The sequence below is a fragment of the Netta rufina genome (genome assembly GCF_964035555.1).
Source record: "Netta rufina genome assembly, chromosome: 8".
NCBI classification, from domain to species: domain Eukaryota; kingdom Metazoa; phylum Chordata; class Aves; order Anseriformes; family Anatidae; genus Netta; species Netta rufina.
The window spans coordinates 21,526,190-21,550,488 of NC_140131.1; the positions used below are offsets into that span (position 1 = coordinate 21,526,190).

General features: G+C 43.6%; 2 protein-coding genes across 2 annotated transcripts; one reads left to right on the forward strand and one right to left on the reverse strand.

The window, feature by feature from the left end:
* Window positions 1-3,223: 3,223 nt before the first annotated feature.
* Window positions 3,224-20,585, reverse strand: DARS2 (aspartyl-tRNA synthetase 2, mitochondrial). Its single transcript, XM_084290944.1, has 17 exons — window positions 20,392-20,585; window positions 19,281-19,380; window positions 17,830-17,896; window positions 17,435-17,536; window positions 16,071-16,166; window positions 14,986-15,109; window positions 14,329-14,375; window positions 11,254-11,360; window positions 10,412-10,481; window positions 9,677-9,856; window positions 9,091-9,198; window positions 7,843-7,905; window positions 7,493-7,645; window positions 6,401-6,619; window positions 5,424-5,534; window positions 5,164-5,239; window positions 3,224-4,080 (listed from the first exon to the last, which is right to left on the reverse strand). The coding sequence occupies exons 1-17, from the start codon at window positions 20,495-20,497 to the stop codon at window positions 3,893-3,895; spliced, it is 1,917 nt and encodes a 638-aa protein (XP_084147070.1). The 5' UTR covers window positions 20,498-20,585; the 3' UTR covers window positions 3,224-3,892.
* A 57-nt stretch (window positions 20,586-20,642) lies between these two features.
* Window positions 20,643-23,459, forward strand: CENPL (centromere protein L; the record flags this gene model as incomplete). The annotated part of the gene is made up of 4 exons (XM_084291176.1): window positions 20,643-20,900; window positions 20,989-21,240; window positions 21,945-22,487; window positions 23,375-23,459. The coding sequence occupies 4 exons, from the start codon at window positions 20,643-20,645 to the stop codon at window positions 23,444-23,446; spliced, it is 1,125 nt and encodes a 374-aa protein (XP_084147302.1). The 3' UTR covers window positions 23,447-23,459.
* Between the last annotated feature and the right edge of the window lie 840 nt (window positions 23,460-24,299).

The window sequence follows — 24,299 nt, forward strand, 5'->3', positions numbered from 1 at the left end:
TGCAGTAATGATTTTTTGTTAACTATTTTATGTGTATGCATACCATAGCGTGGGAAGCTGCTGTGTATGAAAGGGGCATTTCTGGTGACAGCCAGCAGTCTCATTAGCATCTCCAATACAGGGAGAAGTTTGCATATACTAATTGTGTTACTTCTCGCTCTATGGACAACAAGAATTAGTACAGAGACAGCCTCAAGCACTGTGGACTCTCAGCTGAACAGATTTACACCTCTGCTACATTGGGAAGGAAAAAAAAAAAAAAAAAACACAAAGAAAACAAAATGAAGCCAAGCAGCAACATAGATTCATCAACCTTTTCTTACACATCACACCCCTAACAGAGAGTTTACTTAATATTAACTCTTAGGGGATGAGTCCAGAACTTTGTATTTTCTGACAGCAACATTTCTCCATAGGTTCATCTCAGTCATACAGAAGGAGGGCAGAAGCAACAAGAAAGGAGGGCAGAAGCAACAAAGGCTCTGTGAAAGCTTGCAGCTCGTTGTTATGCCACAGCTTATTTTCACCAGGTGTCTCTGATGAAAACACAATTCACAATTTACATTGTGCTGAAATGAAGCAATGTCTTTAACAACTTCTTCCAGGCCAGCAGCTTTTCTGGCAAATGTATCAGCCTGCAATATGATCAGCCCTTATTTCCATGTATTTCTTTGTAATGTCTGTCTACTCTTGCTTCTACCAAAATATGCAGCTAAGTATGCCAACTAGATTGTGATTTAGAAGTGATTATCTGTAGACCAGGCTTCCACAAACCCAAGTGAAGCCTTAAACAGTACTCCATAAAAACAAAACAAATAATGTCTTCTCTGTGGTAGCATTCGTATGACCACTGGTGAATTCACACAGTTGTGTTGTAAGCTACCTTCATTCACCAGTCCAAGTACAGATGCTCTGCATCCATTTGGGATCCATCTTTTCACTGACCTCATCGTGGCAGGACTGCAGCAGCTCAGATGACAGGTTTTGCAGCATTTTTTCATTGTGGTTAATCATAACTGTATAACACACAACTGCAATGAGGCCTTAATATAGCAGTGGGTAAATAAACATCACACAAAACAGTTTGCACATAAGAAGGACGCTTTAGAGACAGCTTGCTCACACGTTTTAACAAGTGCTCTCAGCAAGAACATTCCAAGCAGTGTTACAGTTCTGCCTAAGCCTCTCAGAGCATGTTACACTCTGAACACTTGATAATAATCCTAATTTAAAGAACTGGGACTCTTCAGATGTAAACAACATTTGCCTTTGCAGTTACTTACAAAATGATACAGTACCCCTTATTTCACTATTAAAAAAAAACTTTAACATACTATGTTTACAGTTACTATAAATAATAGCCTGGGGGAGTGAAGGACTTCTCAGAAAAACTGGTTTTCTGTGCTTCGTGTCCTCAGAGAAGCCTCTGATAATCCCTACTTTAGAAACACTGACAACTCTCAAGCAACTTCCATTAAGTCTCATTCTCACTACCAGTAAAGCTAAATAGCAAAATCCGTCATCCTCTAAAGAAGCAATTCACATACAACATAGCCTTGTTCTGGCTGTATTCCTTATCATCACTTAAAAGTAAAGGGAATGGTATCTCGGGTATAACTCTTGCAAGGCAGTGCTTGAGCACTTTGCTCTAACTTAAGTATTTCCATTTTATTCTAATCAAAGACTTGCAGATTTGCTCTTCAGCCAAAATGGAACCACATATGCAGATAATAAACACATGCTTTTGGCCTGATACCAGGTAAATTCTTGTGCAAGTCATATAAGACACTTACTACGTTTAACCCCTAACCCTCTAGCATTAAAATCAGTCTCACACATCTTGCACAACAAGGTAGCTTCTCTGAACCAGACACTTGCGGGTCCATCAGCAATGCACCATCTAAAATCTCTCCAAATCTGTTATTCTCTGCTATTATTTAATTCAGCCATGCTGTTGGGGATTGCATGGGATTTACTAGTTTTTCCTAATCAAAAGCTTCCTAATTCCATTTTAACAACATTCTGGAGCCCTCATCAACCTAGCATTTTCCAAAGATTCTCCACTAAAAGTCACACTTTGAAATCTCTCTATAGCATCTCTGAACACAGGTTAGAGAAATAAATCTAAATCTTTCTTCCCAGTCTTCATGAAAACCATTCTAAATTTCTCTCTTCTAGAAGACCAGAGCTTCTCCAAGCTTTAATTTATATATTTATTTTAACACTTAGTCACTCGTGCCCCAACCAATTTTAAATACGCTCTTAACATGGATCTGCTTTTCAAGCCATCAAGTCACCAAACTTCTTGAGCCAGTGTTAGTACACAAATCAGTGTTTGACATGTAATTCCACCCAAAATCCTGCAATCACCTCTGAGTGCCGAAGGAAAGTGAGGCAAACTCAGCTTCTCTCTGAAAACTGATCCTCACTCCACTACTGACAACTTCTACTCAGGAAAAAAAAAAGAAAAAAAAAGCAAACATGAATTAATTTAAGATAAAAATATCTTCTACAAAGGAAAACTAAGGAATTCAGTATTTGATGACAAAGAATGTGAATATAAATCCAGGATTTTGTGGGGGTTTTTTTGTTTGTTTGTTTTTAAACAGTATTTAATCACGTTCTGAGACTGTTAACAGTAATAACATGAGATGAGATCAGATTTAAGACACCTCCCTTGTCTAGTAATCTACAAAGAGCAAGTCAGTTCTCCTGTTACTTGCCCATAGGCAGTACTTTCAGGCTGTACAGAGAAATCAAAAAAAAAAAATCAACCTTAAGGAAAAGAGCCATCTCCCCTACTGCTTCTTATCCACAGGATAGTCCGGTTATTTAAAAACACCAGCAGTCCATGCCACATAATGCTGTCCCACAACGTGCAGACTGTATTAGCTGTCTCCCCGCCAAATCTGCTTTATCCAACCTACACGCACAGATAAAAACACCTACTGGCAGCATCACCTGCAAGGGGCTTGCAGCTGCATCACTCACAGCTGTAGCAGCAGGTTTGCAGGAGGCTGCAGAACTCACAAGACACTGGCAGTCCCGCTGCCACGGATTTCTTATCACGTCCTAGATGGGTCAGAGGTCTTAGAGAAGAACTGGTGGCTTTTTATTCTTGTAGCGAAAGCCCAAAGCCAAGCTCAGACAAAATCATATTGCCAGATAAACTTTATTTAGAAAGGATACAAACTTCAGAACTAGAGTTCTGAAAGTGGCAGGACCACGGGCCCCAAAGACAGATTAACTCCTGTTCGATGAGTGTTGTGAGGACAACTGTTACAAATGCCATGCATGCTCCTCTCGCCATCTTTGAATAGCAAACACTGCCAAATACAAACTCCCTATGGCACGTTCTGGATGATCTTGTATCCCCCAGCAAGAGACAAATTGCTGGTTGCACTCAAGTCTCGTTATTACGTACCCAGAGCTTTGCCCAGCACAGCACTACCCTGTTGTAACAGTTCTCAGCTAACAGGGATTCAGTGATTATCACGAATACAGCAACGTCTCGCAGAGAAGGTGGTACACCATCTCTTCCAGATGTGAGAAAAACAGTTTACAAAGAACATGTAAAAACTGGGGAGTGGAAAAAGAAATCCCACCTTCAATATAACACCCTGAAGGCAACAGTCTCGATATCCTATGCTGAAATTATATTTGTTTTAATTTCACTTTCCTGCTTCTCCTTCCCATTACCAACCCACAGGTGAATTCCTATCAGGAGAACTCTCATGTCTGTTCCCCATTCAATTCTGAAACCACCATGGCACAGCAGGGTTGTATTCCCCTGACCCTCCCGTAACAGCTCATGTTTTCTGAGCTGCCTTCTAGTATTAGAAGTTGGAACCATCTCTACTTAAACAGCTCAGCTCACACCACTGGCTATAAATCAGTTTTTCTTTGCCTCTGTTTCTGCAACAGGCCAGGAAACCTGGATGTGATATGGCTCTAATTCTTCTGGAGTGACATAGTCTGGAGCGTTGCCCATCAAGTCCCGTCCCCTGAATGATTTAGGAAAAGCGATGACATCCCGGATACTTGGAGCACCAACGATGAGAGAGATCAGCCTGTCAAGTCCTAGAAGCAGAAAACAAACTGATGAACCACTTGAATTACGGTGCTATATTAGTTCCTCCAATTCAGAAAGTCAGAAAAATAGAGCAGATAACATTATTGGGGCATTAAGAATAAAACTGAAGCAAATACATGAAAAATAATCTCAGCCAGTAATGGTTAACCTAGATAGCAGAAGTGCCAAGCCAAACAAACCTTTTCAACGTTACCAAAAAAATTCTGTGATACACCATGGACTGCAAGACAGAGGCAGTGCCTTTGCAGAGAGAGCATAACAATGCCAGGGCCACTAAGTGGCAGGAGCGCCATCACCGCTTTGTTTAATTGCTCAGACAAAGCTCTTGGTCAATCAGTCCTGAAGAACTAAACTAGGAGGACTTGAGAAAGAACAAGAGCCTCTGGGTGCTACTCTTTCATTGCTCATTTAAAAAAAATAATGAAAGATTCTAAGAAAACAATCTGACACTCCTGTAATGCTATACACAACACTCTATTGACTTCTGAAGATGCCATTCCACAACACCTAGGTCAGTGCTGCCATCTCCTCATACTCCCTCTGACTCCAGAGTTTTATCTGCTTCCTGTCGTGGCACAGGTGTCCATCAGATCCATGCTGAGCCAGATCAGGGAGCTAATGTGACAGCATTTGCTTACAGCCAGTTTAGCTCTCTGAATTAGTGAATGAAACAGAGACAGAAGATAGCAAGTGAGACAGAAGCAAAGGCTGAGGTTGTGGCAGTGACCCAGGGCATGGAACAGTACTGTGCTGTCCCAGCCCTCTGCGCATGCAGTACAGGGAACCTGCTCTGGCTGCACAGGAAGGAGAAGAGGAACACTGAAACATTCTGCATTGGTGATGAGTGCTCTGCTTCTTCCATAACACAGTTATATAAAGACAAACACTGGAGAAGCCCACAAAGCGTTACCATGTTGATGTTGGTACTTGGCACCACCAAAACAGCCATCTCTGTCAGGAGGAGGCAAGGCTTTTGCTAACAAACTTGCTCTCAGGCTTGTTCCTGAGATCTAATACACCAGAAGAAAGGCACGAGACACCTGCATTCTGGATGACTACAGAGCACTTACCTAAAGCAATTCCTCCGTGTGGAGGAGCTCCAAACTCCAGAGCCTCAAGCAGGTGGGAAAGCACCTCTGAGTCCTCCTGCAAAGTTACATAAGAAATGTCACTGAACAAACACTTCCTGCTAGCAAGATAAGATAAAAGTACAATGGAGTCATCCGTCTCTCAGGGCTAGGAGTTATGTTTCTACAGAACCTGAAATATATTTAAGTTAAGTACTCATTTAAAACTTCAAGAGGATGTTGGAGACATCTACACGCATTACCTTCAGCACTTTCTCCAGCACGAAACGTTGTTGTTCTGCATTATGAATTCTGATGGAGCCGCCTCCGATTTCATTGCCATTCAGCACAAGGTCGTAGTGCTGGCTACGGACCTGGGAAAAGAAATGAAGCACCACCTTAGCAAAGCTGGGACAGAACTGCATTTAATGCCAACGAGCACAGACACGACAAAGATGCTGTGAATGAAGACATGACACTACAACACTGCTTTCTCAGTGGAGCCTTTCACAGACACATAATAAGAGGTTCAAAACACTAAAGAGAAGAAAGCTTTCTACTGAATTCCTCTGGGGGTGACAGATTACTAGCTTTGGAATAACAGGTACACAGATTGCAACAGGAGCCCAAGAGAAAACTCCCATTCATCTCCTTTGGCTTCGGACATAGTCCTACTAGCACATGCAGAGCAAGGCAGAGTGCACGTTTCACCAGTGCTCCTCTTCTAGTTCCAGTCCCAGCAGGACTCCTGCTCTTCAATACTCAACAAGGCACAAATATGAAAAGATACCACTTGGACACATCTCCTGCAGCTTCTTTTGTGGCTTTGTCACTGCCCAACTCCAAGCCCAAGCACGAGAAGGTCCCAGTTCAAGTACCAATCCTACCAGCAGCACAGACTGCTGCTGACAGAGGTGCATGCTACCTCAGGGTGGCGGGTAGCTTAACACAAACTGGTCCAGTACAAGTCCTTCTGTGAAGTTAGTCAAAACCTGAATCAACGTGGGATGTGTCAGAATTCAAGACTCCTCACCCGAAGCAACCATTTCCAACACACCCTTTTTGTCAGAGTGGTACCTGGATATTTGCTATTCAGAATAATCTGGAAGCAATCTTTTCCAAACAGATTAAGTACAGTATGAAGTTAATTCCACAAAATATCCCTTTTTATAGTAAAAGGACTGCTACTTGCCTAGTTTTCCACAAAACACAGCTGTAAAAGGGCCAACATGGCAGTTACCTTTGTGGGGTCAGAATAGAGGAGGTTGGTATCTGCAGGATGAGGGGCAGTGAAGGGGTGATGAGCAGATTCCAGTTCAGCAGGATTCTCTTCCTTGGGGAGGAAAAGTGGGAAATCTACCACCCACAGAAAGTGAAAAGCTGTAGGATCACGGAGCATCATTCCGGCTGCCTCCAGGAGGTCAGCACTCTCCAACCGTAAGCTTCCTAATGCAGAGCACTGCAAAAAAAGAAAGGAGCTAATGAGAAGGGGCAATTTACTGCCAAGGAAGTTGCTCATACATCAGCCATACACGAGCTTTCCGTAACTGCAACATCACAGACAGCATTAGTTGTACTGTGGTGCTGCCTTAAAAAACATTTTTGCCTTGTCTCCTAAAAGACATCACCTTCCTGCTGAGACAGGCTTTGACCAAAAAAAAAAAAAAAAAAAAAGCCAAATAAGGAGCTGGAAAGAGCTGGAAAGCCCATTTTCTTCCATATGTTCCGTCCTCACAGAACTCTTCTGGACTGACACCTCAAGCTCTACACATGTGGATTAACCAGGGAAGCACAAGTAAGATCTCTCATAACAGGCAGAGAAATGAAGGCACAGAAAGAAGTTACACAGCATTGGCAGTCATGCAAAGTATGACACATGCGGTGCTTGGAAGGCAACATCTACTGGCAGGAATACAGAGAAGGCTTGAGACAGAATCTCCTCTCCTCTCTGCTAATAAGCAGCCGTGCTTTGCTCCTGTCACCTCATTATGGGAGACAGTTACCTAGCCAACCTTGTTTTCCAATCTGTTTAGTAATTTAAAAAAAAAAAAAAAAGTAAGTTGACATGAGAGAAAATGAGGCACCAATTTGTTCCTGTTTTATGTTGCAGCCTTCATTTCAGTTACAAGTTCTTCCCAGAAGCTGACTGGTGGAAATAAAAGCAATAGGTACATTTCACGCATTATTTGTTGTTGCTACATCTTCAGATCCAGAGAAGCATGGAATTAGATGACGACCTACTGTAATGGTCAGAGGAATTAGACTAAGGACAGATAACATCAAAGCCATCAGCGACATTCAACTCACACCGACACCCAGAAATGCTCCCTACCACTCGCTTGTGTTCTCCAGCTGCCAGCAGCACCACATCATCCACCTGCACGTTCAGCGCTCGCATGAGCTCCGACTGCTGCTCCTTGCCAAGAAGTTTTGTAAGCAGAGACTTCAAGCTTCCATCAGGCCTGCAGATCATGTCCATGACCTCCTAACGCAAGGTCAGTAAAAGAATATGTTCAGTTCAGTGCTGCTGTCTCTTCTCTGGAACCATGACGTGTTCCAGCACTGCCTCTCAGCAAATAGCCTTATTAAAAACAGCTCTTCTACCTTCCTCTACCTGCACGTGCTTTTATACACAGCTCACCATTCATTGCTGCCAATGCTGCAGCAGTGTTTCTGTCTCACCTGGTTGAACTGGGATTTTGCAGACTCCTTTAATGACTCCAGATCTTTATTTTTAAGGTATCTCTGGGGAAAGAGCAAGAAAAGACTCATCAAACAGCAGCAAAATCTACGGAAAGCCAAAACACGATTCATATCTATTGACCAAGCTGTTTCCAAAGCTCTCAAGTTCTTTTGTTTCTAGCACAAGATTTGCATGATGGCTGTGGAATAAGAGAGGGCCTGCAGCACTAGACTGCAGCTGAGTGTCTTCTCCAAGCAGCCCCTCTAGGCAGCAGTTGTTCTCCCTGCTCACAGACCAGATGCAGCTAGTCAGTAGTGTCAGATCATGCCAACTAACTGCCTCCAGCATGTGGGTTACAGAGCAGAACAAGGTTACAACACCACACTGCTGATGGTGAAGGCGTAACTCGGTGTAGGCTGATCGTCATGTGCAGAGAAACGCAGTAGATATGAAAACCTCCATCAAGTTCTTGATTTTTCTTAAACTACTGTAAGGTAGAAAAGCTCCAGATTCCACTTGTTTTGCAAATGCACACCTTTAGTGCCCTCTCGTGGGAAGCCAGGAACTTGTGCTTTCTGCCAAAATTAGAAGAATCCCAAAAGGAAGTCCTATTCCCTGAATAAAACTAGGTGTCTAGCGAATGCTTTTTCCCCTTACTGCTTATGCTGCAAAGATGCTCACAGCCAGAATTAAATCTGCTTCCCTGCCAAGATACGTCAAATATGCTTCTTGATCTACTGTCAGCCTTGGATTTGGTTGGTGACAGTCTCATTACGAGACGTGAGCAGTGCCCACAAACACAACAGAAGCAAACAGGATGGAGTTTTGGGCTCATTAGCCCAGAACAGAGCCGTGCCATACCTGGCTCTATTTCAACCTCTCCTCACAGGGCACAATTTATTATTCAGATGTTATCCTTGACAGAAGCAAGCCAAAGCCCCAGGAGGCTTCCCTATCCTCAAGGGACCTCACAGCCTTGCAGCTCTGCTCTCCACCCAGGGCAATATATTGTCTCTTCACGAGGACAATATATTACAAAATCACATATTCTTCCCATCGCCTGATCACCTCCATTCCCCTGCTTCTAACAACCCTCAGCCCAGCCTAACATCACTCACAATCAATCCCAAGTTCCCTGAAGGACACCACTCCCCCAGTCGTAGCAGGGAACATTTCCATACCAACAAAGTGATTTAAATTGGTATTTTATTTCATAAACATACGCATTATGTAAAAGCATCACTTACCGCTCCCTGAGGGATACAAATAGCTTTGACAGTGCCACGCGGGTAACTGAGCGCATTCTGCACAAATCGAACGTCCGATCTTCGTAAAATATCACTGATGTCCACTATCTGAGCAAGGAGAGAACACAGGAAAAAGCGGTGGTGGGAAGAACATGCAGAGAACACAAAGCAAAAATCCTGCTCTTGTGCCTACTGCCTTCAGAAACCATTCCCTGGGACACAGCTTCCTTACTCAAAGAAATCAAAAGGTTCACAGAAAGAAATGAATGAGGCCCAACGTGAATAACCATTAGAAGACAGAGGACTACAGAGACAAATAAGCAAGGGAGCCAGAAAAACCCTAGAGACATTATCTTCAGAATAAAGTGTTCTAAAAATATACATTTTCCCACAAACAAGCCTACCCCTTTCTTCTCTAAGAGATGATTACCTGTGCAAAGCAGTGATGATGGGAAAGACACCTTGGGTATATTACATAATTAAGAACTCCACTTAACCATGTATAAGTGATTTAATCAAAGATTATTCCTAAAATACTAACAGGAAGAAAACAAAAAACTGCACGTTTCCAACAGGCAAGGCTCACCTTCATCCCAAAACGGGTGTCTGGTTTATCAGTCCCATAGCCAGCCAGTGCCTCCTCATAGGTCATGGCAGGGAAAGGAGTCGTAATGGCACCTCTTTCCTGAGGCCAGGAATATTGCAGGAGGCCCTCTATCAGCCCCTGGATCCCAGCCTGATCCACAAATGACATCTCTATATCTATCTTAAAATAGAAAATAAGAGATTCCACATTAGCTACAGTTTTTGCCTTTGCACTGTTACTTGCAGAAGCTCTTAAGCCAGCGTAAAAGGAAACAAGATATTAAATTAAATCATAGCATGACTGCATTAGTCTGAGGGTACATTTATGACCTCCCTACAGCCTGCTGACTCAGGCAACAACTTCCTCAGAGTACTAAATGAGGTAATGATGACAAGGACAGAGAGAGAAGCCTTGAATGGACCGACCTAACTCTGCCTGGGTTCTCAAGGCTGATGAACAGGATGCCCAGCTCTGCAGGACAGCAGCCGACATGCAGCATCAAATACAATCACTGCTGCAACGCAACCCCACATCTACTGACTGGGACTGTAGTCAGCCAAGTCAGTGCACGTCCCAAACCAACTGCAGGGGGCTGGGGCTGTGAAACACACAACAAACAACATTCTAGCCCACAAGCAGCACAAGGACCAGCAGACAACAGGCCTTCAAAAAGTAAAACAGCTACAAAGCTTGTTTGTGTGAGGCAGAGGGTGAAAGGCAGTGTAAGGTGGTTACCTGAGTGAATTCAGGCTGCCTGTCAGGCCGTGAGCCTTCATCTCGGTAGCAGCGAGCAACCTGAAAGTACCTGCAATAGTACCTACATTTAGACTCCAATTTAAAGTACCCTAAATTAAATTGTGGCTATAGAAATGGTCAGTAAAAGGAGTGCTCTGCTCTGTATGTAGTGGATTCTCATAGCCCTGGTTGTTGCCATCCCTTCAAGAGCATGAAATTTTGAGTGGAAGCAGCCTAATCAGCAGCTGTATCCTTCTCCAGCCATACCCTCCAGAGGCACGAGGAGGCTACCAGGTGAGCTGTGCCCTGACAGGGCACGTGCAACGCCTTTTCCCATCTTCCACTCCAAACATGGACCTTACTGAGGGCCATACAAAATTCATTCGTGGTCAAGACCTAGTCTGAAGTCCACTGCAGGAATATCTCCCTCTCCTTTAGTTCTATTTGGAGGAATGAGCCCAATTAAAAGCTTTGTACCTATGCATCTGGAGGGTGTGCTTACCTTGTCTCAGTCACGTTCAGCTGACCAGCCTCATGTCAGTTAGTTCTACAGGATAGATTGCATGAGGCTTTTTATCATGCTCTAGATCTTCTGTCCTTCAGGCAGACTGTCTCTGCAAAGCTTATTCCTACTTCCGTGCTTAAGATCAGTTTTCCATTTTAAAACAGTGAAGATCTCAACCATCAAAGAGGGATAAACTTCTGCTTACTAGGCAGCATTACTGCTAATGAGCCTGGCCTAGGATAATTCTAAATACTTAAGGATCCCTCTTTGAAACAAAGCCATTGGCAAGAAGTTCTTGGGGAAGTCTCTACAGAACGGGAGTTCAAGTAACTCTTACCTGTCCACGCCTCCAACCATGAGGAGCTGTTTGAATTGCTGAGGACTCTGAGGCAGAGAGTAGAACTTGCCCGCTTCCCGTGAGGGCACAAGGAATTCTTTTGCTCCCTGACATGAGAAAGAAAAGTTCACACAGTTCAGGAAGTGACCTCAATTCCCAACTGCAAGCAAGGTGCCCCGAATATAACCAGCACACAGATCTACTGCCTTCCAAGAGTCATTGGGTTTTAGGCCATTTTCCCCCCTTCTCTTTCAGATTCGTCTCTCTCTCATCCTGGCTTTACTCACTCAGAATGTTACAAGCGGACACGGAATGGCAAAAGCATAAAAGTCATCAAGGATAACAAATGGATCTGAAAGAAAAGGTCACCTGAACTTTTTCACCTGAGTACCTGAATAGAGATTTCCATTTCCTACAATCAGCCCATCCAGTAAAACACATCAAGTGGAGCATTCTACAACATCCTTCCTCCCACCGATTCTTCTTTAGTGTTTGAGAGCATGAGGTCACACTGTAGCCTTTCCCTCTACTATGGGGGTACTTCACTCCAAGAATTTCTTGTTTTCAAAACCTTTGCCCCCAAGGAAAATTACAAAGGGATTTAAAAGTTTTGGGGAAGGGCAATGGAATTGCTCCCTTGTTTCCACAAGCAGCCAAGCTAAACACTAAGATTCAGAGGCTGGTGTTTTAGTTCTGGACCTCTACCTTCAAAATTGTAGGCAAGCTAGCCATGTGCCTGGGCTAGGATCCTTTTGTTGAAACCAGCAGTTGATGTGGCTATGGTTGGGCTGGCAGGGAGGAGTCCTTTCTCTAGATCCTGAGAAGGAGCAGTTTCATTTCTGTCACCTGGTCTATTGCTTCTGCCTTATAAATCCATCTTGGCTGCTCGGCCACTTGTACCAAGGTTGTGCCAGAGAACTGTGGTGTCACTGAGGAAAGTAAAAGGGAAAATACAGGGTTTACTACACTACTGCTTCATACAGACCTGCACAGCCACACAGGCTTTACATCCATCTACCACTTATGTTTACAGTCCAGCTGCATGACAATGTTCCGAAGAACTAAGAAGCAACTCCAGAGATGATGCACACAGTGACACACACTTCAGTGTAAACTAGGGCAAACTACACTCTTACAGAGGTAGCTGGAGGATAGCTGTGGAATGACTAGCAGCTAATAAGAGAAAACATAGAACAGCTTGCCACGTTACCACACGATAGCCTGTGCAAGCCTCCAGACTGCTCATCTACTGCACCACAGGCTGGCTGCAGCCTCAGCAGGTCTGTAACACAAACCTCATGACCACTCTGCACAAACCCCATCCAAACCTACATGAAATATCATTATTTCATCTTCAGATGTGCATTTGAAGTGGGGATATTCCTTTCTCTGAGCATTAGGGAGCTAATAAGGGCAGATGTATCAACATTTACACTCCCACCAGCCTGCCTCTGGCAGCAGAGCTAAGTGGAAGACAGGTCAGTGCAGGGCTTCCTCGAGTGACCCAAACAGTTGTATCACCAGGCTATAAATAGCCTTTGGAAGTGAGCAGGCAGAGACCTGTTGCAACATCTAGTAAAACTTTAATCATCTCTTGAAATCTGGGCCCAATTCTGCTTCCCTGACACTTCCTGTTCTCATAGGAGATATGGGCTTTAATCTTGGTTGGTGTCACAGTCCAGGTCTAGAAACAAACACAGCTGCAATTTGCTCAGTCCTGAGAGAAAGAAATACATGATGCGTGAAGGAAGGCTGCTGCACAGCAGAGAAATGGCACCAAAACTCAAAAAAAGATTACTGTCCTCTGTCAGAAGGAGGGTGTAAAGCTATCATCCAGGGAAACTTAAAATAAAATTAAAAATTGAGGGGAATGTCTGGGCACCCCTCTTGAGGTACAAAGAAGTTACCATACACAAAATTAAAAAAACATCAGAGCATGTGTATCCTAATATATGAGTCAAATTTTGCACACTCTACAGACTTCCTTCCACTCACCTAGGCAAGACAGAAATACTGAAGAAACACTGAACTTTCCAGCAATTAAAGAGCTGATCAAATAAACTGATAATGATTTTTTTTTTCAGAATTTCCTAAGAACTGCAGCAAATTGAGGTCTTTACAGGGCCTGATTACAAATCTTCTGAAGGTACCTGAAGTCTTCAATACTTTCCAAAACATCTCCTTTGCCATCTTTCGCTCCCACCACAGGGAAACGTCTATCACTGAGCTCTGCTCAAATGTTGATTCAAATGTGGTATCAACATCTCAGACTTTTTTTGCAGCCGTTAGTTTGGACGCATACAGGACTTAAGCCTCACATAAATAACGGAGAAACAGTGTGCTTGGTATCATCACTGATAGTCTGGGTTTCCTGCTGGGCAATTACACAGCCTCGGATCTTTTGCAAAAGTAAATCTAGAAATTCTAGGCTACCATCACAGCCTAGAAATGCAAGAGGAAAGGACCTCCTTTCTCCCCTTATAAAATCCTACTTGTGAGGAAATCACTGTTTCTATATTGAATAATCTGTTAACCAACTTGATCTGAAATATCCAGGAGCAGGTTTCTACACCTCTTGCTTGGCAAGACTAACGCATAACAATCCACCATCCATGACAGGGGTTTACATGCAAGAACTCCATTATGCCAGCTGCATCAACAACTGCTGGTCTATAGCTCCCTTGCTTGGGATTAATTTGGAAATGAAAGAAAGGAATACAAACTCAGAAGTTAAAATGGTTTGAGCACTGCCACTGCAGTAACCTACCAGTTAAGAGAAAAATGCTAAGGAAACTGTGCTTCAGGGAAGATTTTTGTTTCAATAATCTGTCCCAGGACAGGACTTGCATTCAACATGCTCTACAAGAAGCTTTTTTTCCTTTTATAGTAATTAAAGGCTCAAGGTGCCACACCTTCCCTTTCACTCCCCCTACCATTAGAAGGATCAATGCATTGTATCAGAAATTGGCACAAGCTGTTACCTAGTGAGGGAACAGCATGAAGGTTGAGTGGCAAGTGACAATAATTCAACCATGAACTGCCTAGGCAATTGTGCATTAGTAACAGCATACATACCCCTGGGGTTCTCTTAAAGAGCGTTGGAGTTTCTACATCCACAAACCCTAAGGAACAAAAACATGCTTCAGACACAGAATATGGTGAGAGCAGGGAAAAGAACTGGTACGATAGGCTAGAGTAAGGTAAATTAGTCAGCTCACTAGGTAATCTAGCACGCAATGTAGCCTCTCCAAATCTCCAGACGTCGCTGTTTCTAACTTGTGCGTTGCCAAGTTTAAAGACTCTGAGCTCCCCCAAGGCCTGCCAGAAATGCTGATGACAGAGGACTCCATGTAGGCTGAGAAGTTGTTATTTCTCAATCCATTTTGAACTAGGCTTTGGGCTTCTAAACAGACCTTCAATCCCACTTATATGCCTCGAGTTAAGTGAACAAAAGAGGGAAACTACTTGCAAAAAGCCTTTGTTCACTTAAATTTCTCGATATGGCTTATTTGAAACAACTGTTTTATAGCATGCTAAGGTATTTCAACATACTTTGTTCTTTAGACCTGCCAACATCTCCATAAATTCCCCACTGCAAGAAGACACATTCTTACCAAGTGGAAACCGTTAGGAGTTTTAAGTAGGTTGGTAACCATTCCAGCAACAGGGAAGGGTATAAAGGAGCTCTAAAATGCCATTTGCTACACACTGTTGTGCAAGCACTTTTCTTACCGTGGAGGTTACACAGATACTCCCGCATCCTCATCACTATCTGGGATCTCAGCCGCAAGTTGTACTGTAACTGGAAGCTGCGCAGGTCCAAGTAGCGATACTGCATGCGTAAGGCCTCTGATTTCTGGAGATAAAAGACAAAAATCAAACTGCATGTCCAATGAAGCTGCTCCCAAAGCCACAGAAAAAAAAGGGGGAAGCTAAGAAAGGATACTGCTCAGTTGCCACAACCCACTCATTACCTACAACCTGCACAGAGAAACATCAGCCACTGAGAGTATCTCCATGCACGACATTTTTTTCTTTTTTAAAAGAAAAAATGACAGACATTTATTCTATCTTAAGAGTTGCCTCAAAAAAGCTCAGGATTTCAGCCCTCCTTATTATGAGTCCACTGCAACAGACTGCAGCAATCCTCCTCTGAGTGGAGGAGCAGTGTCATACACAGATCTAAAGGAACTACGAAATGGTGAGATGCTCTTATTATACACATGAAAACTGAAGTACTGCAGATGGTGAGAACTGTCCAGAATCTGTAACGTGCAAGGAAAAGGACCCAGCTCTCCCAATTCCTACTCTTACCTATCAGTCATGTGCAATGGTATAGACAAGATCTTAACAGCAATGCCTCTCAGACACCATGGAGACTACTCTAAAAATAACCTTTTATAAGACTCTGTACTTACAGAGGAAGAAAATCCCCTGGCCAGCTAGCTACTTGTCCAGATAAGACTAAGCAGCCTTGACTTAAAACACAGCGGTGCATTGGCAGGTTCTGCTTCACACTCAAAAGAGCCAGCATAGCCTGAATTTATTCCACTCTTCCCTTTACCATCTGTTCTTACAGTGATATTTTAAAACCCTCTGCAATGGAATCTTTCAAGCCTTGTTTTCTGCTTAAGTCCAATTAGAATTACAACCTCACAGCTAACAATAAGCACATCCTATTTTAAATGCCACCCTTCCTTCAAAGCAGAGCTGGATAGAAGCAGATAAAGCTCTCGCAGATGTTTTGCAATCACCCTGGGCAAATTCTCAATTTAATGAAAAAACACTATTTGTGTGCCAGAGAAAAATGCAGACACCTTGATGAAATCCTTGATTTCAAAAGGCAGCTTCTTGCAGGAGTTTAGGATCTCTGCAGTCTCCACCTTGACTTCAATGTCCCCAGTTGGCATTTTCTGGAGCAAAAAGCAAGAAAAAATTAGATTCAAAATTTAGGGGAAAAAAAACTGCACAGAGGTGTTTCACAGATGATCAGGAGGAAAAAAAAACATATGATTATCTTTCCTGCCTTCTAACACAGTATAATTCAGAGAACTTCTGTCAAGGGCAGATTTCTCCTAGATTTCCCTTCTGTTCAGAAAAAAAGCACAAGCCAGCTCACCATAAATGACATGTTCTTTTCTAGCAGTGTACCCAGTGCCACAAGAAATAAAATTGCTTTTCCTTTGCCTTCTGCTTCAATGACATGCTGAGCACAGAGGAACGGTCAAGCCCAGATCCTGCTAGGGCACATGCATTTGGACAAAATACTAGTTCCATTAGCTCCAGTGAAATAACACGGTATGAATTTTAGAGTGCATTAGCAGCATCACCATCACCCTTCAATAAAAGTCAAAAAAGGCAACTTGTTCAGAACTGGAAGTTCTGAGAAGTTCCTCACACCAGTTCTCAGAACTAGTCTTCTTTTTCTTGAATCCTGAGGGAGAGCAGATAACTTCCCCAACTTAACACTGCCATGTTGAAGTTCACTTGATCCTGCAGAATTCTTTCTATTTACTAGGGGAAAGAATACACAAACTTCCAGCAAAATGATAACCGATTAAAAGAAATAAAAACTTAGCTTGAAGCTACCATCCTTTATGGACGTTTATAAGTGGTCACAGCAAAATAAATAAATATAAAAATTATAGTCATAAATTCAGGTTTCTCTTTCCAGGCCTGCCAATGATGCAGGATGGCAGCCTGCACACAATCCTGACAGATTATCTACAGCTGATTACAATGAAAACTGAGAAATGCACATTGATAAAAGTATTGAACCTCTGTTTCCTATGCAATGAGGACAGGAAAATTTATTGAATAAAAACCAGGTCATCACGTACTGCAGAACATATAGTGACAGCACTTATTTTCAGGAAAATGAAATTATCTCAACCACCATTTGAAAGACTGAAAAAGTTAGTTTTTCAGTGGTTTTCATTATCCTTTCAAAGGGCTGGAGTAGAATTTAAATCACGGGCATCTGTAACATGTTGTGACGTTCTCCTAAGTTACGTGTCATGGCAGTTATTCCTGCCTCACATTATCTGAGGACAGGCTGTCACACATCTCACAACAAAACTGCCTGTGGCAAAGCTGTGATGCACAGAAACCGCCACCAACCCACTACCCAGTGCTCTGTTCCACAAGGAATAAAAAGCTTGAGAGACCCCAGCATCCTCACCGGATTCTCCTGCCCTGGGGGCCGAGAGGAGACAATCCCAGTCACACGCACAACAGACTCCACTGGGGCATTAGACAACAACTTCCTCACGTGGGAATGTGCCTGCAAGAAAATGCCAACATCTCTCAGAAATTCAAAGAACAGGACAAAAGCACCATGCTCCGAGGCCTCATTTGTTAATGGCCTGTTTGAATCAGGGACCACTGCTTACAATCCAGAAGAAACAGCATTAATGCTTCTGATGCAGCATCACAGAAGGGCTCTCATAATGCCAAAGTCTGCTTGTGTGTCAGAGCCCTCTGTCTCACCAAAGACCTCATTCTGCCCTCAACACCTGCTAGACACAGGCTATCAGAGGAAAAAAAGCTTGAGACTCATACTTAGGTAGCACTTACCTCATCCTGTGGAAGGATGATCTGGGTGAGTCCCTGGAAATCCCTCAAAATCAGAAACAGGCCTTGTCTGATCCATAAAAAAAAAACAAAAAAGAAGATAATTTCATCAAGAATCCAATCATCTTTTGCTTTTTAAGCCAAAGCAGGTGGCAACTACCTACTATCTATATCTTGTGACTCATACCTCAAGGCACTTCCAAAGAAACATACATACACATACTTTTCCCACATCTGAACCTAATCTAACAGTTTGTTTCGGATTTCGTACAGTCACAGACAAACAATGTGTTATCAAAATAACTAGGAGAGGCAGTATTTTGATTTGAATGTTAATCCACATAGAGCATGGACTCTGAACACACGCAATTCTTAGAGATTTCCTGCTGAGAAACATTATCCAGATAAACACATTTAGATGAGCAATAAAAGTAAAGTTCACATGGATACCCCCCACTTAAAAAAAAAATCCATCAAAAAGAAAACCCACAACCATAATAACAAGAAGAACACTAATCTCAAAAAAGTTTCACATGAGCAATCCATGCTCCTAGACCCAGCATCACAAATCTTGATCTCTTCAGCTGCCATAGTGACAGCTACCACTGTACTTAAACCATCACAAGGCTGTCAAATTGAGCACGCTCTGACTGCCTTTAAAGGCAAAAGCACAACAATGTCACTGATGCAATCATAACTGTTCCTGGAACTGCACCTACGACTGCTCAAAGATGAGATGTTCAAGTCCTCTTCATGAAATCCATGCATGCCATTCCAGTGGAATGATGCTGGATGAAACAGCCTCACTGCACTGTAAAATGCAAAAGGCTACTCCTGATGCTAATTAATTTCATCAAAACCATTGGACCTGTCTCCTTTTTACAAGCACATACCCAGGATCATAACATTTAAGAGTTACACTGCAGGTATGCTTTCAACCCTGTATTTGCAAAATGTACAACTGCATTAGTAATTATTATATCGCATCACTTATAGCCAACTGTTGGAATTAACATTTCATCCTCTGTTTACTAGCTTCTCATGATATTTCTTTCTTTGAGCAAAGCATGCATACTTGAAATATGCATTGTTATGTGCTATAGCTGAAAAGACAAAAACATGTTTTGCTTAAAATTTAAGGAACTTATATAAAAGCAATTATTTGCTCACAGCCATCAGAACTGTGATAAAAATGCTATTATTTATTTCATCCTCTATACAGTGAAGGTAGTAACACTTAACTGCTTTACAGGGGTGCAAAGAAGATCAATTAATATTTGTACCAAACTCTAACATTTTCAACACTGCTCTGGCATGATTCTGAACTGTTTTAGTCAGACACTTCAAAAGTAACCACGGCAGGATATGAAAAGACAACCTCTAGCATAAAAAACACTGGCCTACACTGGATCTGGCAATTAAGCATCTCTGTTTTCAGCTTGGCTTGCATTTACCTTTGATACTGAATCCATCCATACAGCGTGACCTCTTGTCCCACATGAGCAGAACGCAACTCTCCACAGGTGTTGGTCCGAGCAACAAAGCTATTGAAATCTCAAATAAATAAATAAAATGTTATTTTAAAACTTCTGCAGACAAACAATATATGAAGCAGTGCTGCGATTTTTTTTCAGAAGTTCAGATACAATTTGGACATACACATGAATAAATTACTTCATATAATCCCGTAATGACCACTGAGACCTTGATACATAAATATGTAATTGCACGAAACAGATTTTAAAGAATTAGTGCTATGTCCCAATCAAACTTTCACGCAGAAATCTGAGCACAGCTTAGCTGCAAACTTGCTCAGCAAATTTCAGGGATGAGAGAAGCAAAAGCTGCAGAGCAGCCCTGAAGCACGCTGACAATTCTGCACTTAAAACCAGAAGACACAGCAGAAACGGGACTTGGGAAGCCAAAACTAAACCACACCAACACCCATCGTGTCGGTTTAAATCAGTTTCCTGCCTGCAACAAGTGAAAGGCCTGAATAACTACAGGATTTCTGTAGACCCCAGCATGCCCGGCCTTGTGGCTTAGTTATTGAACCAAATCCATCGTTTAGAGAATGCTCTAGACTATCAACTTGCAAGAAATAAAAACAATACACGATGCTACTGCATAAATATACACATATATATATATGAATTAATCTCCCTTGCTGCCTCCATCAGAGCCTTCACAATTAAGGAAGTAACGCATAGGGCAAGAAGCTTTGTTTTGTAATTATTGTGTTAGATATGAGGCTCCTCCTGTTGTTTATAGGCTTTGCATGCCATGGGAAGAAAGAATATGCAAATGCAAAGTCAGAACTAGGGGGAAACAACTACAAAAGCTGCTTTCGGTGTATTTTTCAATCCCAATTCACTGTGAGATACCAGAAGTCGAGTGAGCGCTACGTGAAGGCGCTATAAAAAGCGCCCCAGCTGCAACACCTGCCGACGACCGAGGCCCTGCCCTTCAGCGTGGGCTCCCCGGATTTAGGAGCGGCGGGGGAGAAGGGGCAGAAGGAGAAGGAGCAGAAGGGGCAGGGGGCAGCCGGCGGGGGCCGCTCCTCACCTGCAGCCCCGGGCGCTGAGGCAGAGCCGCGGGCCGGCCGCGCCAGCTCCCAGCCGAGGCGGGGCAGCCCACCGCGGAGCAGCCGCAGGACTCGGGGACAGGACATGCTGCGGAGCCCCCCGCGGACAGAAAGGAGCCGGGAGGGACCCTCAGGCTGCCAAAAACGAGCAGCAAAGCGCCAGTTTTCCTCACAGAGAAGCCTCCGGAGCGCGAATCCCCTCCCTCCCCGGCCCCACCGCCCAGCCCCTAAGATGGCGGCCGGGGCGGTGCTGGGCGCCGCGGGGGCGGACGGGACGCGCGTTCAAACGGCGCCCGGCGGGGAGCGGCCCGAGGCAGGGGCCATGGAGCCTGCTGAGGGGGCCGGGTGGGCAGCGGCCGGCACCGGGAGGGGCTCCGTGGCCGGGAGGATCTCCGGAGCCGGGCAGCTGTCGCGGGGGCCGCTCCTCAAGAAGCTCAGCGGGCAGCTCGGGGTCAGCCCCAGCGGCAGGGCGCTGCTGCCGGGCTCGTGGGTAAGGCCGCGGCTCGGCCGCCCCCTCAGGGCTGCTGAGGGAGCGAGGGGAGCGCTGCCATCGCTCCTTGTTCTTCTTTTCTTCCTAGGAGAACGCGGACCCGCAGAAAACAGCGTTTATTCTGCGCAAGCAGTGGACCCTGTACAGCGTGACCCCTCTGTACAAGTTCTCCAGCGCCCACCTGAAGGACTACGGCCGGCAGCTCGGCGCTTTCATCGCCGCCGAGAAGCAGAAGGGGCTGGCGGTGGAGGTGGGGATCGAGCTGGGCATCAAAGTGGCTGTCTCCAGCCTGCCAGACCTCAGGGGCAGCGACCAGGACCACGCTGCAGTTCTCGTGCAGGTAAGGGGTCTCGCCAGCAGCTCTGCCACTACTACTTACATCTCACAGCCTTTTTTTTCTGTCATAAACTACCCCATCCACTTCCAAGCTCCCAACACTGTGAAACGATTACTGTCGTATCTGTTGAGAGTTAATAAAAGTGCCTTCTGGCCAGAAGGAACATCTCATAACCAATATGTGTGTTCAAATCTGAAGTTCTGAGTTCAGCTCCCTTGTACGATCACAGTAGGAACACAAGGAGCACTCCTCATGCTTTAACTCAGCTCAACTTACTGCAAGCACTTTCACAGGTTATTGAGCTTCATGGATGAGGTTGGTATAATTCTACCTCCTGGCCATAGCCCCCATCCAATTAGTACTTCTGCAGTGCTTTGCCTTGAGCGAAATGCCAAGCTCGCTCAGTATGGCTATGCTTACAGGATGTACCATGCACCTGCTTTTCCAAATGAAGCACCTTAAACTCAGATTCAAGGAGTGTTCCTATAAAAAGTGCTTTTCCCAAAGATCACACCTTTTAGGGACGTAACATATGGACTGAGTAACTGTATGGACTTTACAGACAAGGATGTTTGGTGTGAAGTCCTGAGGAAAAATCTTCCACCAAATACTTGAAATAATAAAACCCATCTTCAACTTAAAAAAAAAAAAAAAAAAAAAGTAAAACTTGCTCTGTAGCATTCAAACACTTCTTTTCCCCAATCCAGCTTTCCTTGAAATCATCTGCTTCCCGGAAAAAAACAGAAGAGAAACTGGTATGGTCAGGATGGTTCTGCTCTGTGGCTGGAGATGATCTCTCAGTGAACGTGCTGGAGGACTTCACGTGTTTACCTTTGTTTCTTGCTAACGGGGCAGAGAGTTACACATCCCTTGTTGGCACTTGGTTTCAGAAGACTTTTGACTGCTGCTTCCGTCGCTTAGTCATCAGCCCTCTCATTCTCACTTGGATGGCGGCATTGTGGACTGGATACAAAGTGGACAAAACTTCATCTGTCATGGAACTCCTTTTCTCTGTTCCCTGTCTGCCCCAGCCTCTGGATATTTCATATGCCATTCACACAGAGGATGCAAAAGCTCTGTGGGACGCTGTCCAAAAAACTCCAGGAGACATCACTCAAGAAGAGGTGGATGTCTTTATGGACTGCCTTTACTCTCACTTCCACAGACACTTTAAGATTCACTTGTCAGCTACAAAACTGGTCAAAGTTTCTACAGGAATTGCCTCAGCACACTGTGATGGGATTATAAAGGTGAGGTTTTAGCATGTTATCCTATATAATACTGGGCAACTAAAATAGTTGTACCTGACTAAAAATGCCTTCCTTTTAAAAATTAAAGCTGCCTGCTTTTTATGCATAATCTTCTACTAGAAGTTAGTTGAATTTTCAAGTCTTCCAGATCTTGGTCCCTCCCTTTCTCCTTAATTATGGAGGTATTGCTTCCTCTCAGTGCAGGAAACTTATCACTGCACCTTTTTTCCATCATAAGGAACAAGACTTCTGTGCCAAGATGAAATTCTGAAAAAATAAGCTTTGTTGGAAAGCATCTCTTAACAATTTTGTCCTTTAGTAGGACAATTACAAAACACTGAACATTAATGTGGCATTGCCTATTATTTTTACCTGCAGCAGTTTAAGAGTGGCTACAACAACTTTTCATGTTGCAGGCAAGTAAACATGAGATTCTCAGACTTCCTGAGAAAGCATTTTCTAGAAAGTGGGGTTTATGAACTCCATAGCCCCATTATGAAAGAGTTGTAACTGAATTTGTCAGACATGTGTACAGCAAAATACGGGTACTTAAGGAAAAGTGGCAGCCTAACTTGTGTTCCTAAAGAAGGGAAGTAGCCAAAGAAGTGCTAGGACTCCTTCCTCCAAACAGCCAGAGCAGGAGCAGGCCATCTCTTCAGGTACCATGGGACTGAAACAAAAGGGGGGGGGGCTCCAACTGGCACAGGATTTAGGCAGGAGTGTTTTCTACAAAGCCAGGGTCAAAATAGTAATAAAGGTACCGTGCAGATGACAGAGAAGCTAACTGTAATCCCAAGGAACACCTAGTGTTTGGTCTCCAGCCAGTTAAGGGTGTGGAAATCTGACCATTGGTTTATTTTAATATGCTCTTTTTTTTCTTTAAACAGTTTCTACAAAGCCAGCACTTGATTAGAGTGCTGATGCTCCTGACAGAGCTGGCAATCTCTCAGATACAGTGAGACTCAATTCAACAAATCATCACGCTATGAAGGCTTACGGTTGGAAGATGGAAGCTGAGAAACCTACTGGAAACTCATTCTTGCAGCATTCTTTTACCTTTCCTGCTTGCTGTTCAAAATGGAACTGTAACTTCTGCACTGAGATCCGTAATTAGCTAAAATTCAACATCATGCACAAAGAAAAGCCAACATTTTGCCCTAAAGGACTACAGTAGCTTCTTAAGCACCTTTTTTATAGTTACTGCATTCAGTTGTATATAGTGTTATTTGCTGGAGGCTGCGAGGTAAAGTTTTGCAAATTCTTGGATGCAGCTTACTGACAGGTGTTCGTTTGCTGCTGTTGGCAATTTGGTTTCCACTGAAGTTGACCAGCCCAGCTCTACAGATGTTAGCTATAGCATGGTACTGCTGGGCTGAAGTCTAAATGCAGTCAAGCACACCTGAGAAAGGGATGCATGTTCTGCAGCCTATAGCAGAAAAATCCAGGTTTCTAACTTTCTAGAAAACTAAGGCCATTGGTAAGAGTCAGTGTTTATCTATTCCCCAGGTGGGCTAAGGTGAAAAGCAGGACTGACAACTGCCTTCTCTTTCCAGTGCTGGGGGTCCTCAATGATGAGTTAATATATGGGAATTTAAGATCTGTCTGTAGACTAGTTTTATGATCCTTTGCCTGATGTAATCTTGTAGACCACAGAACTTTATATTGGATCTCTTCCCTACAGTAGGTGGCAGTTCAGAAAGCTACTGCATAGAGACTGGTTACAGCTTAAATGAGCAGAAAGGAAGTAGCACATCCTAAATGCTATGATTAATGTTACAGTACTACATAAACATTTCCATTTTTTAACCAGTG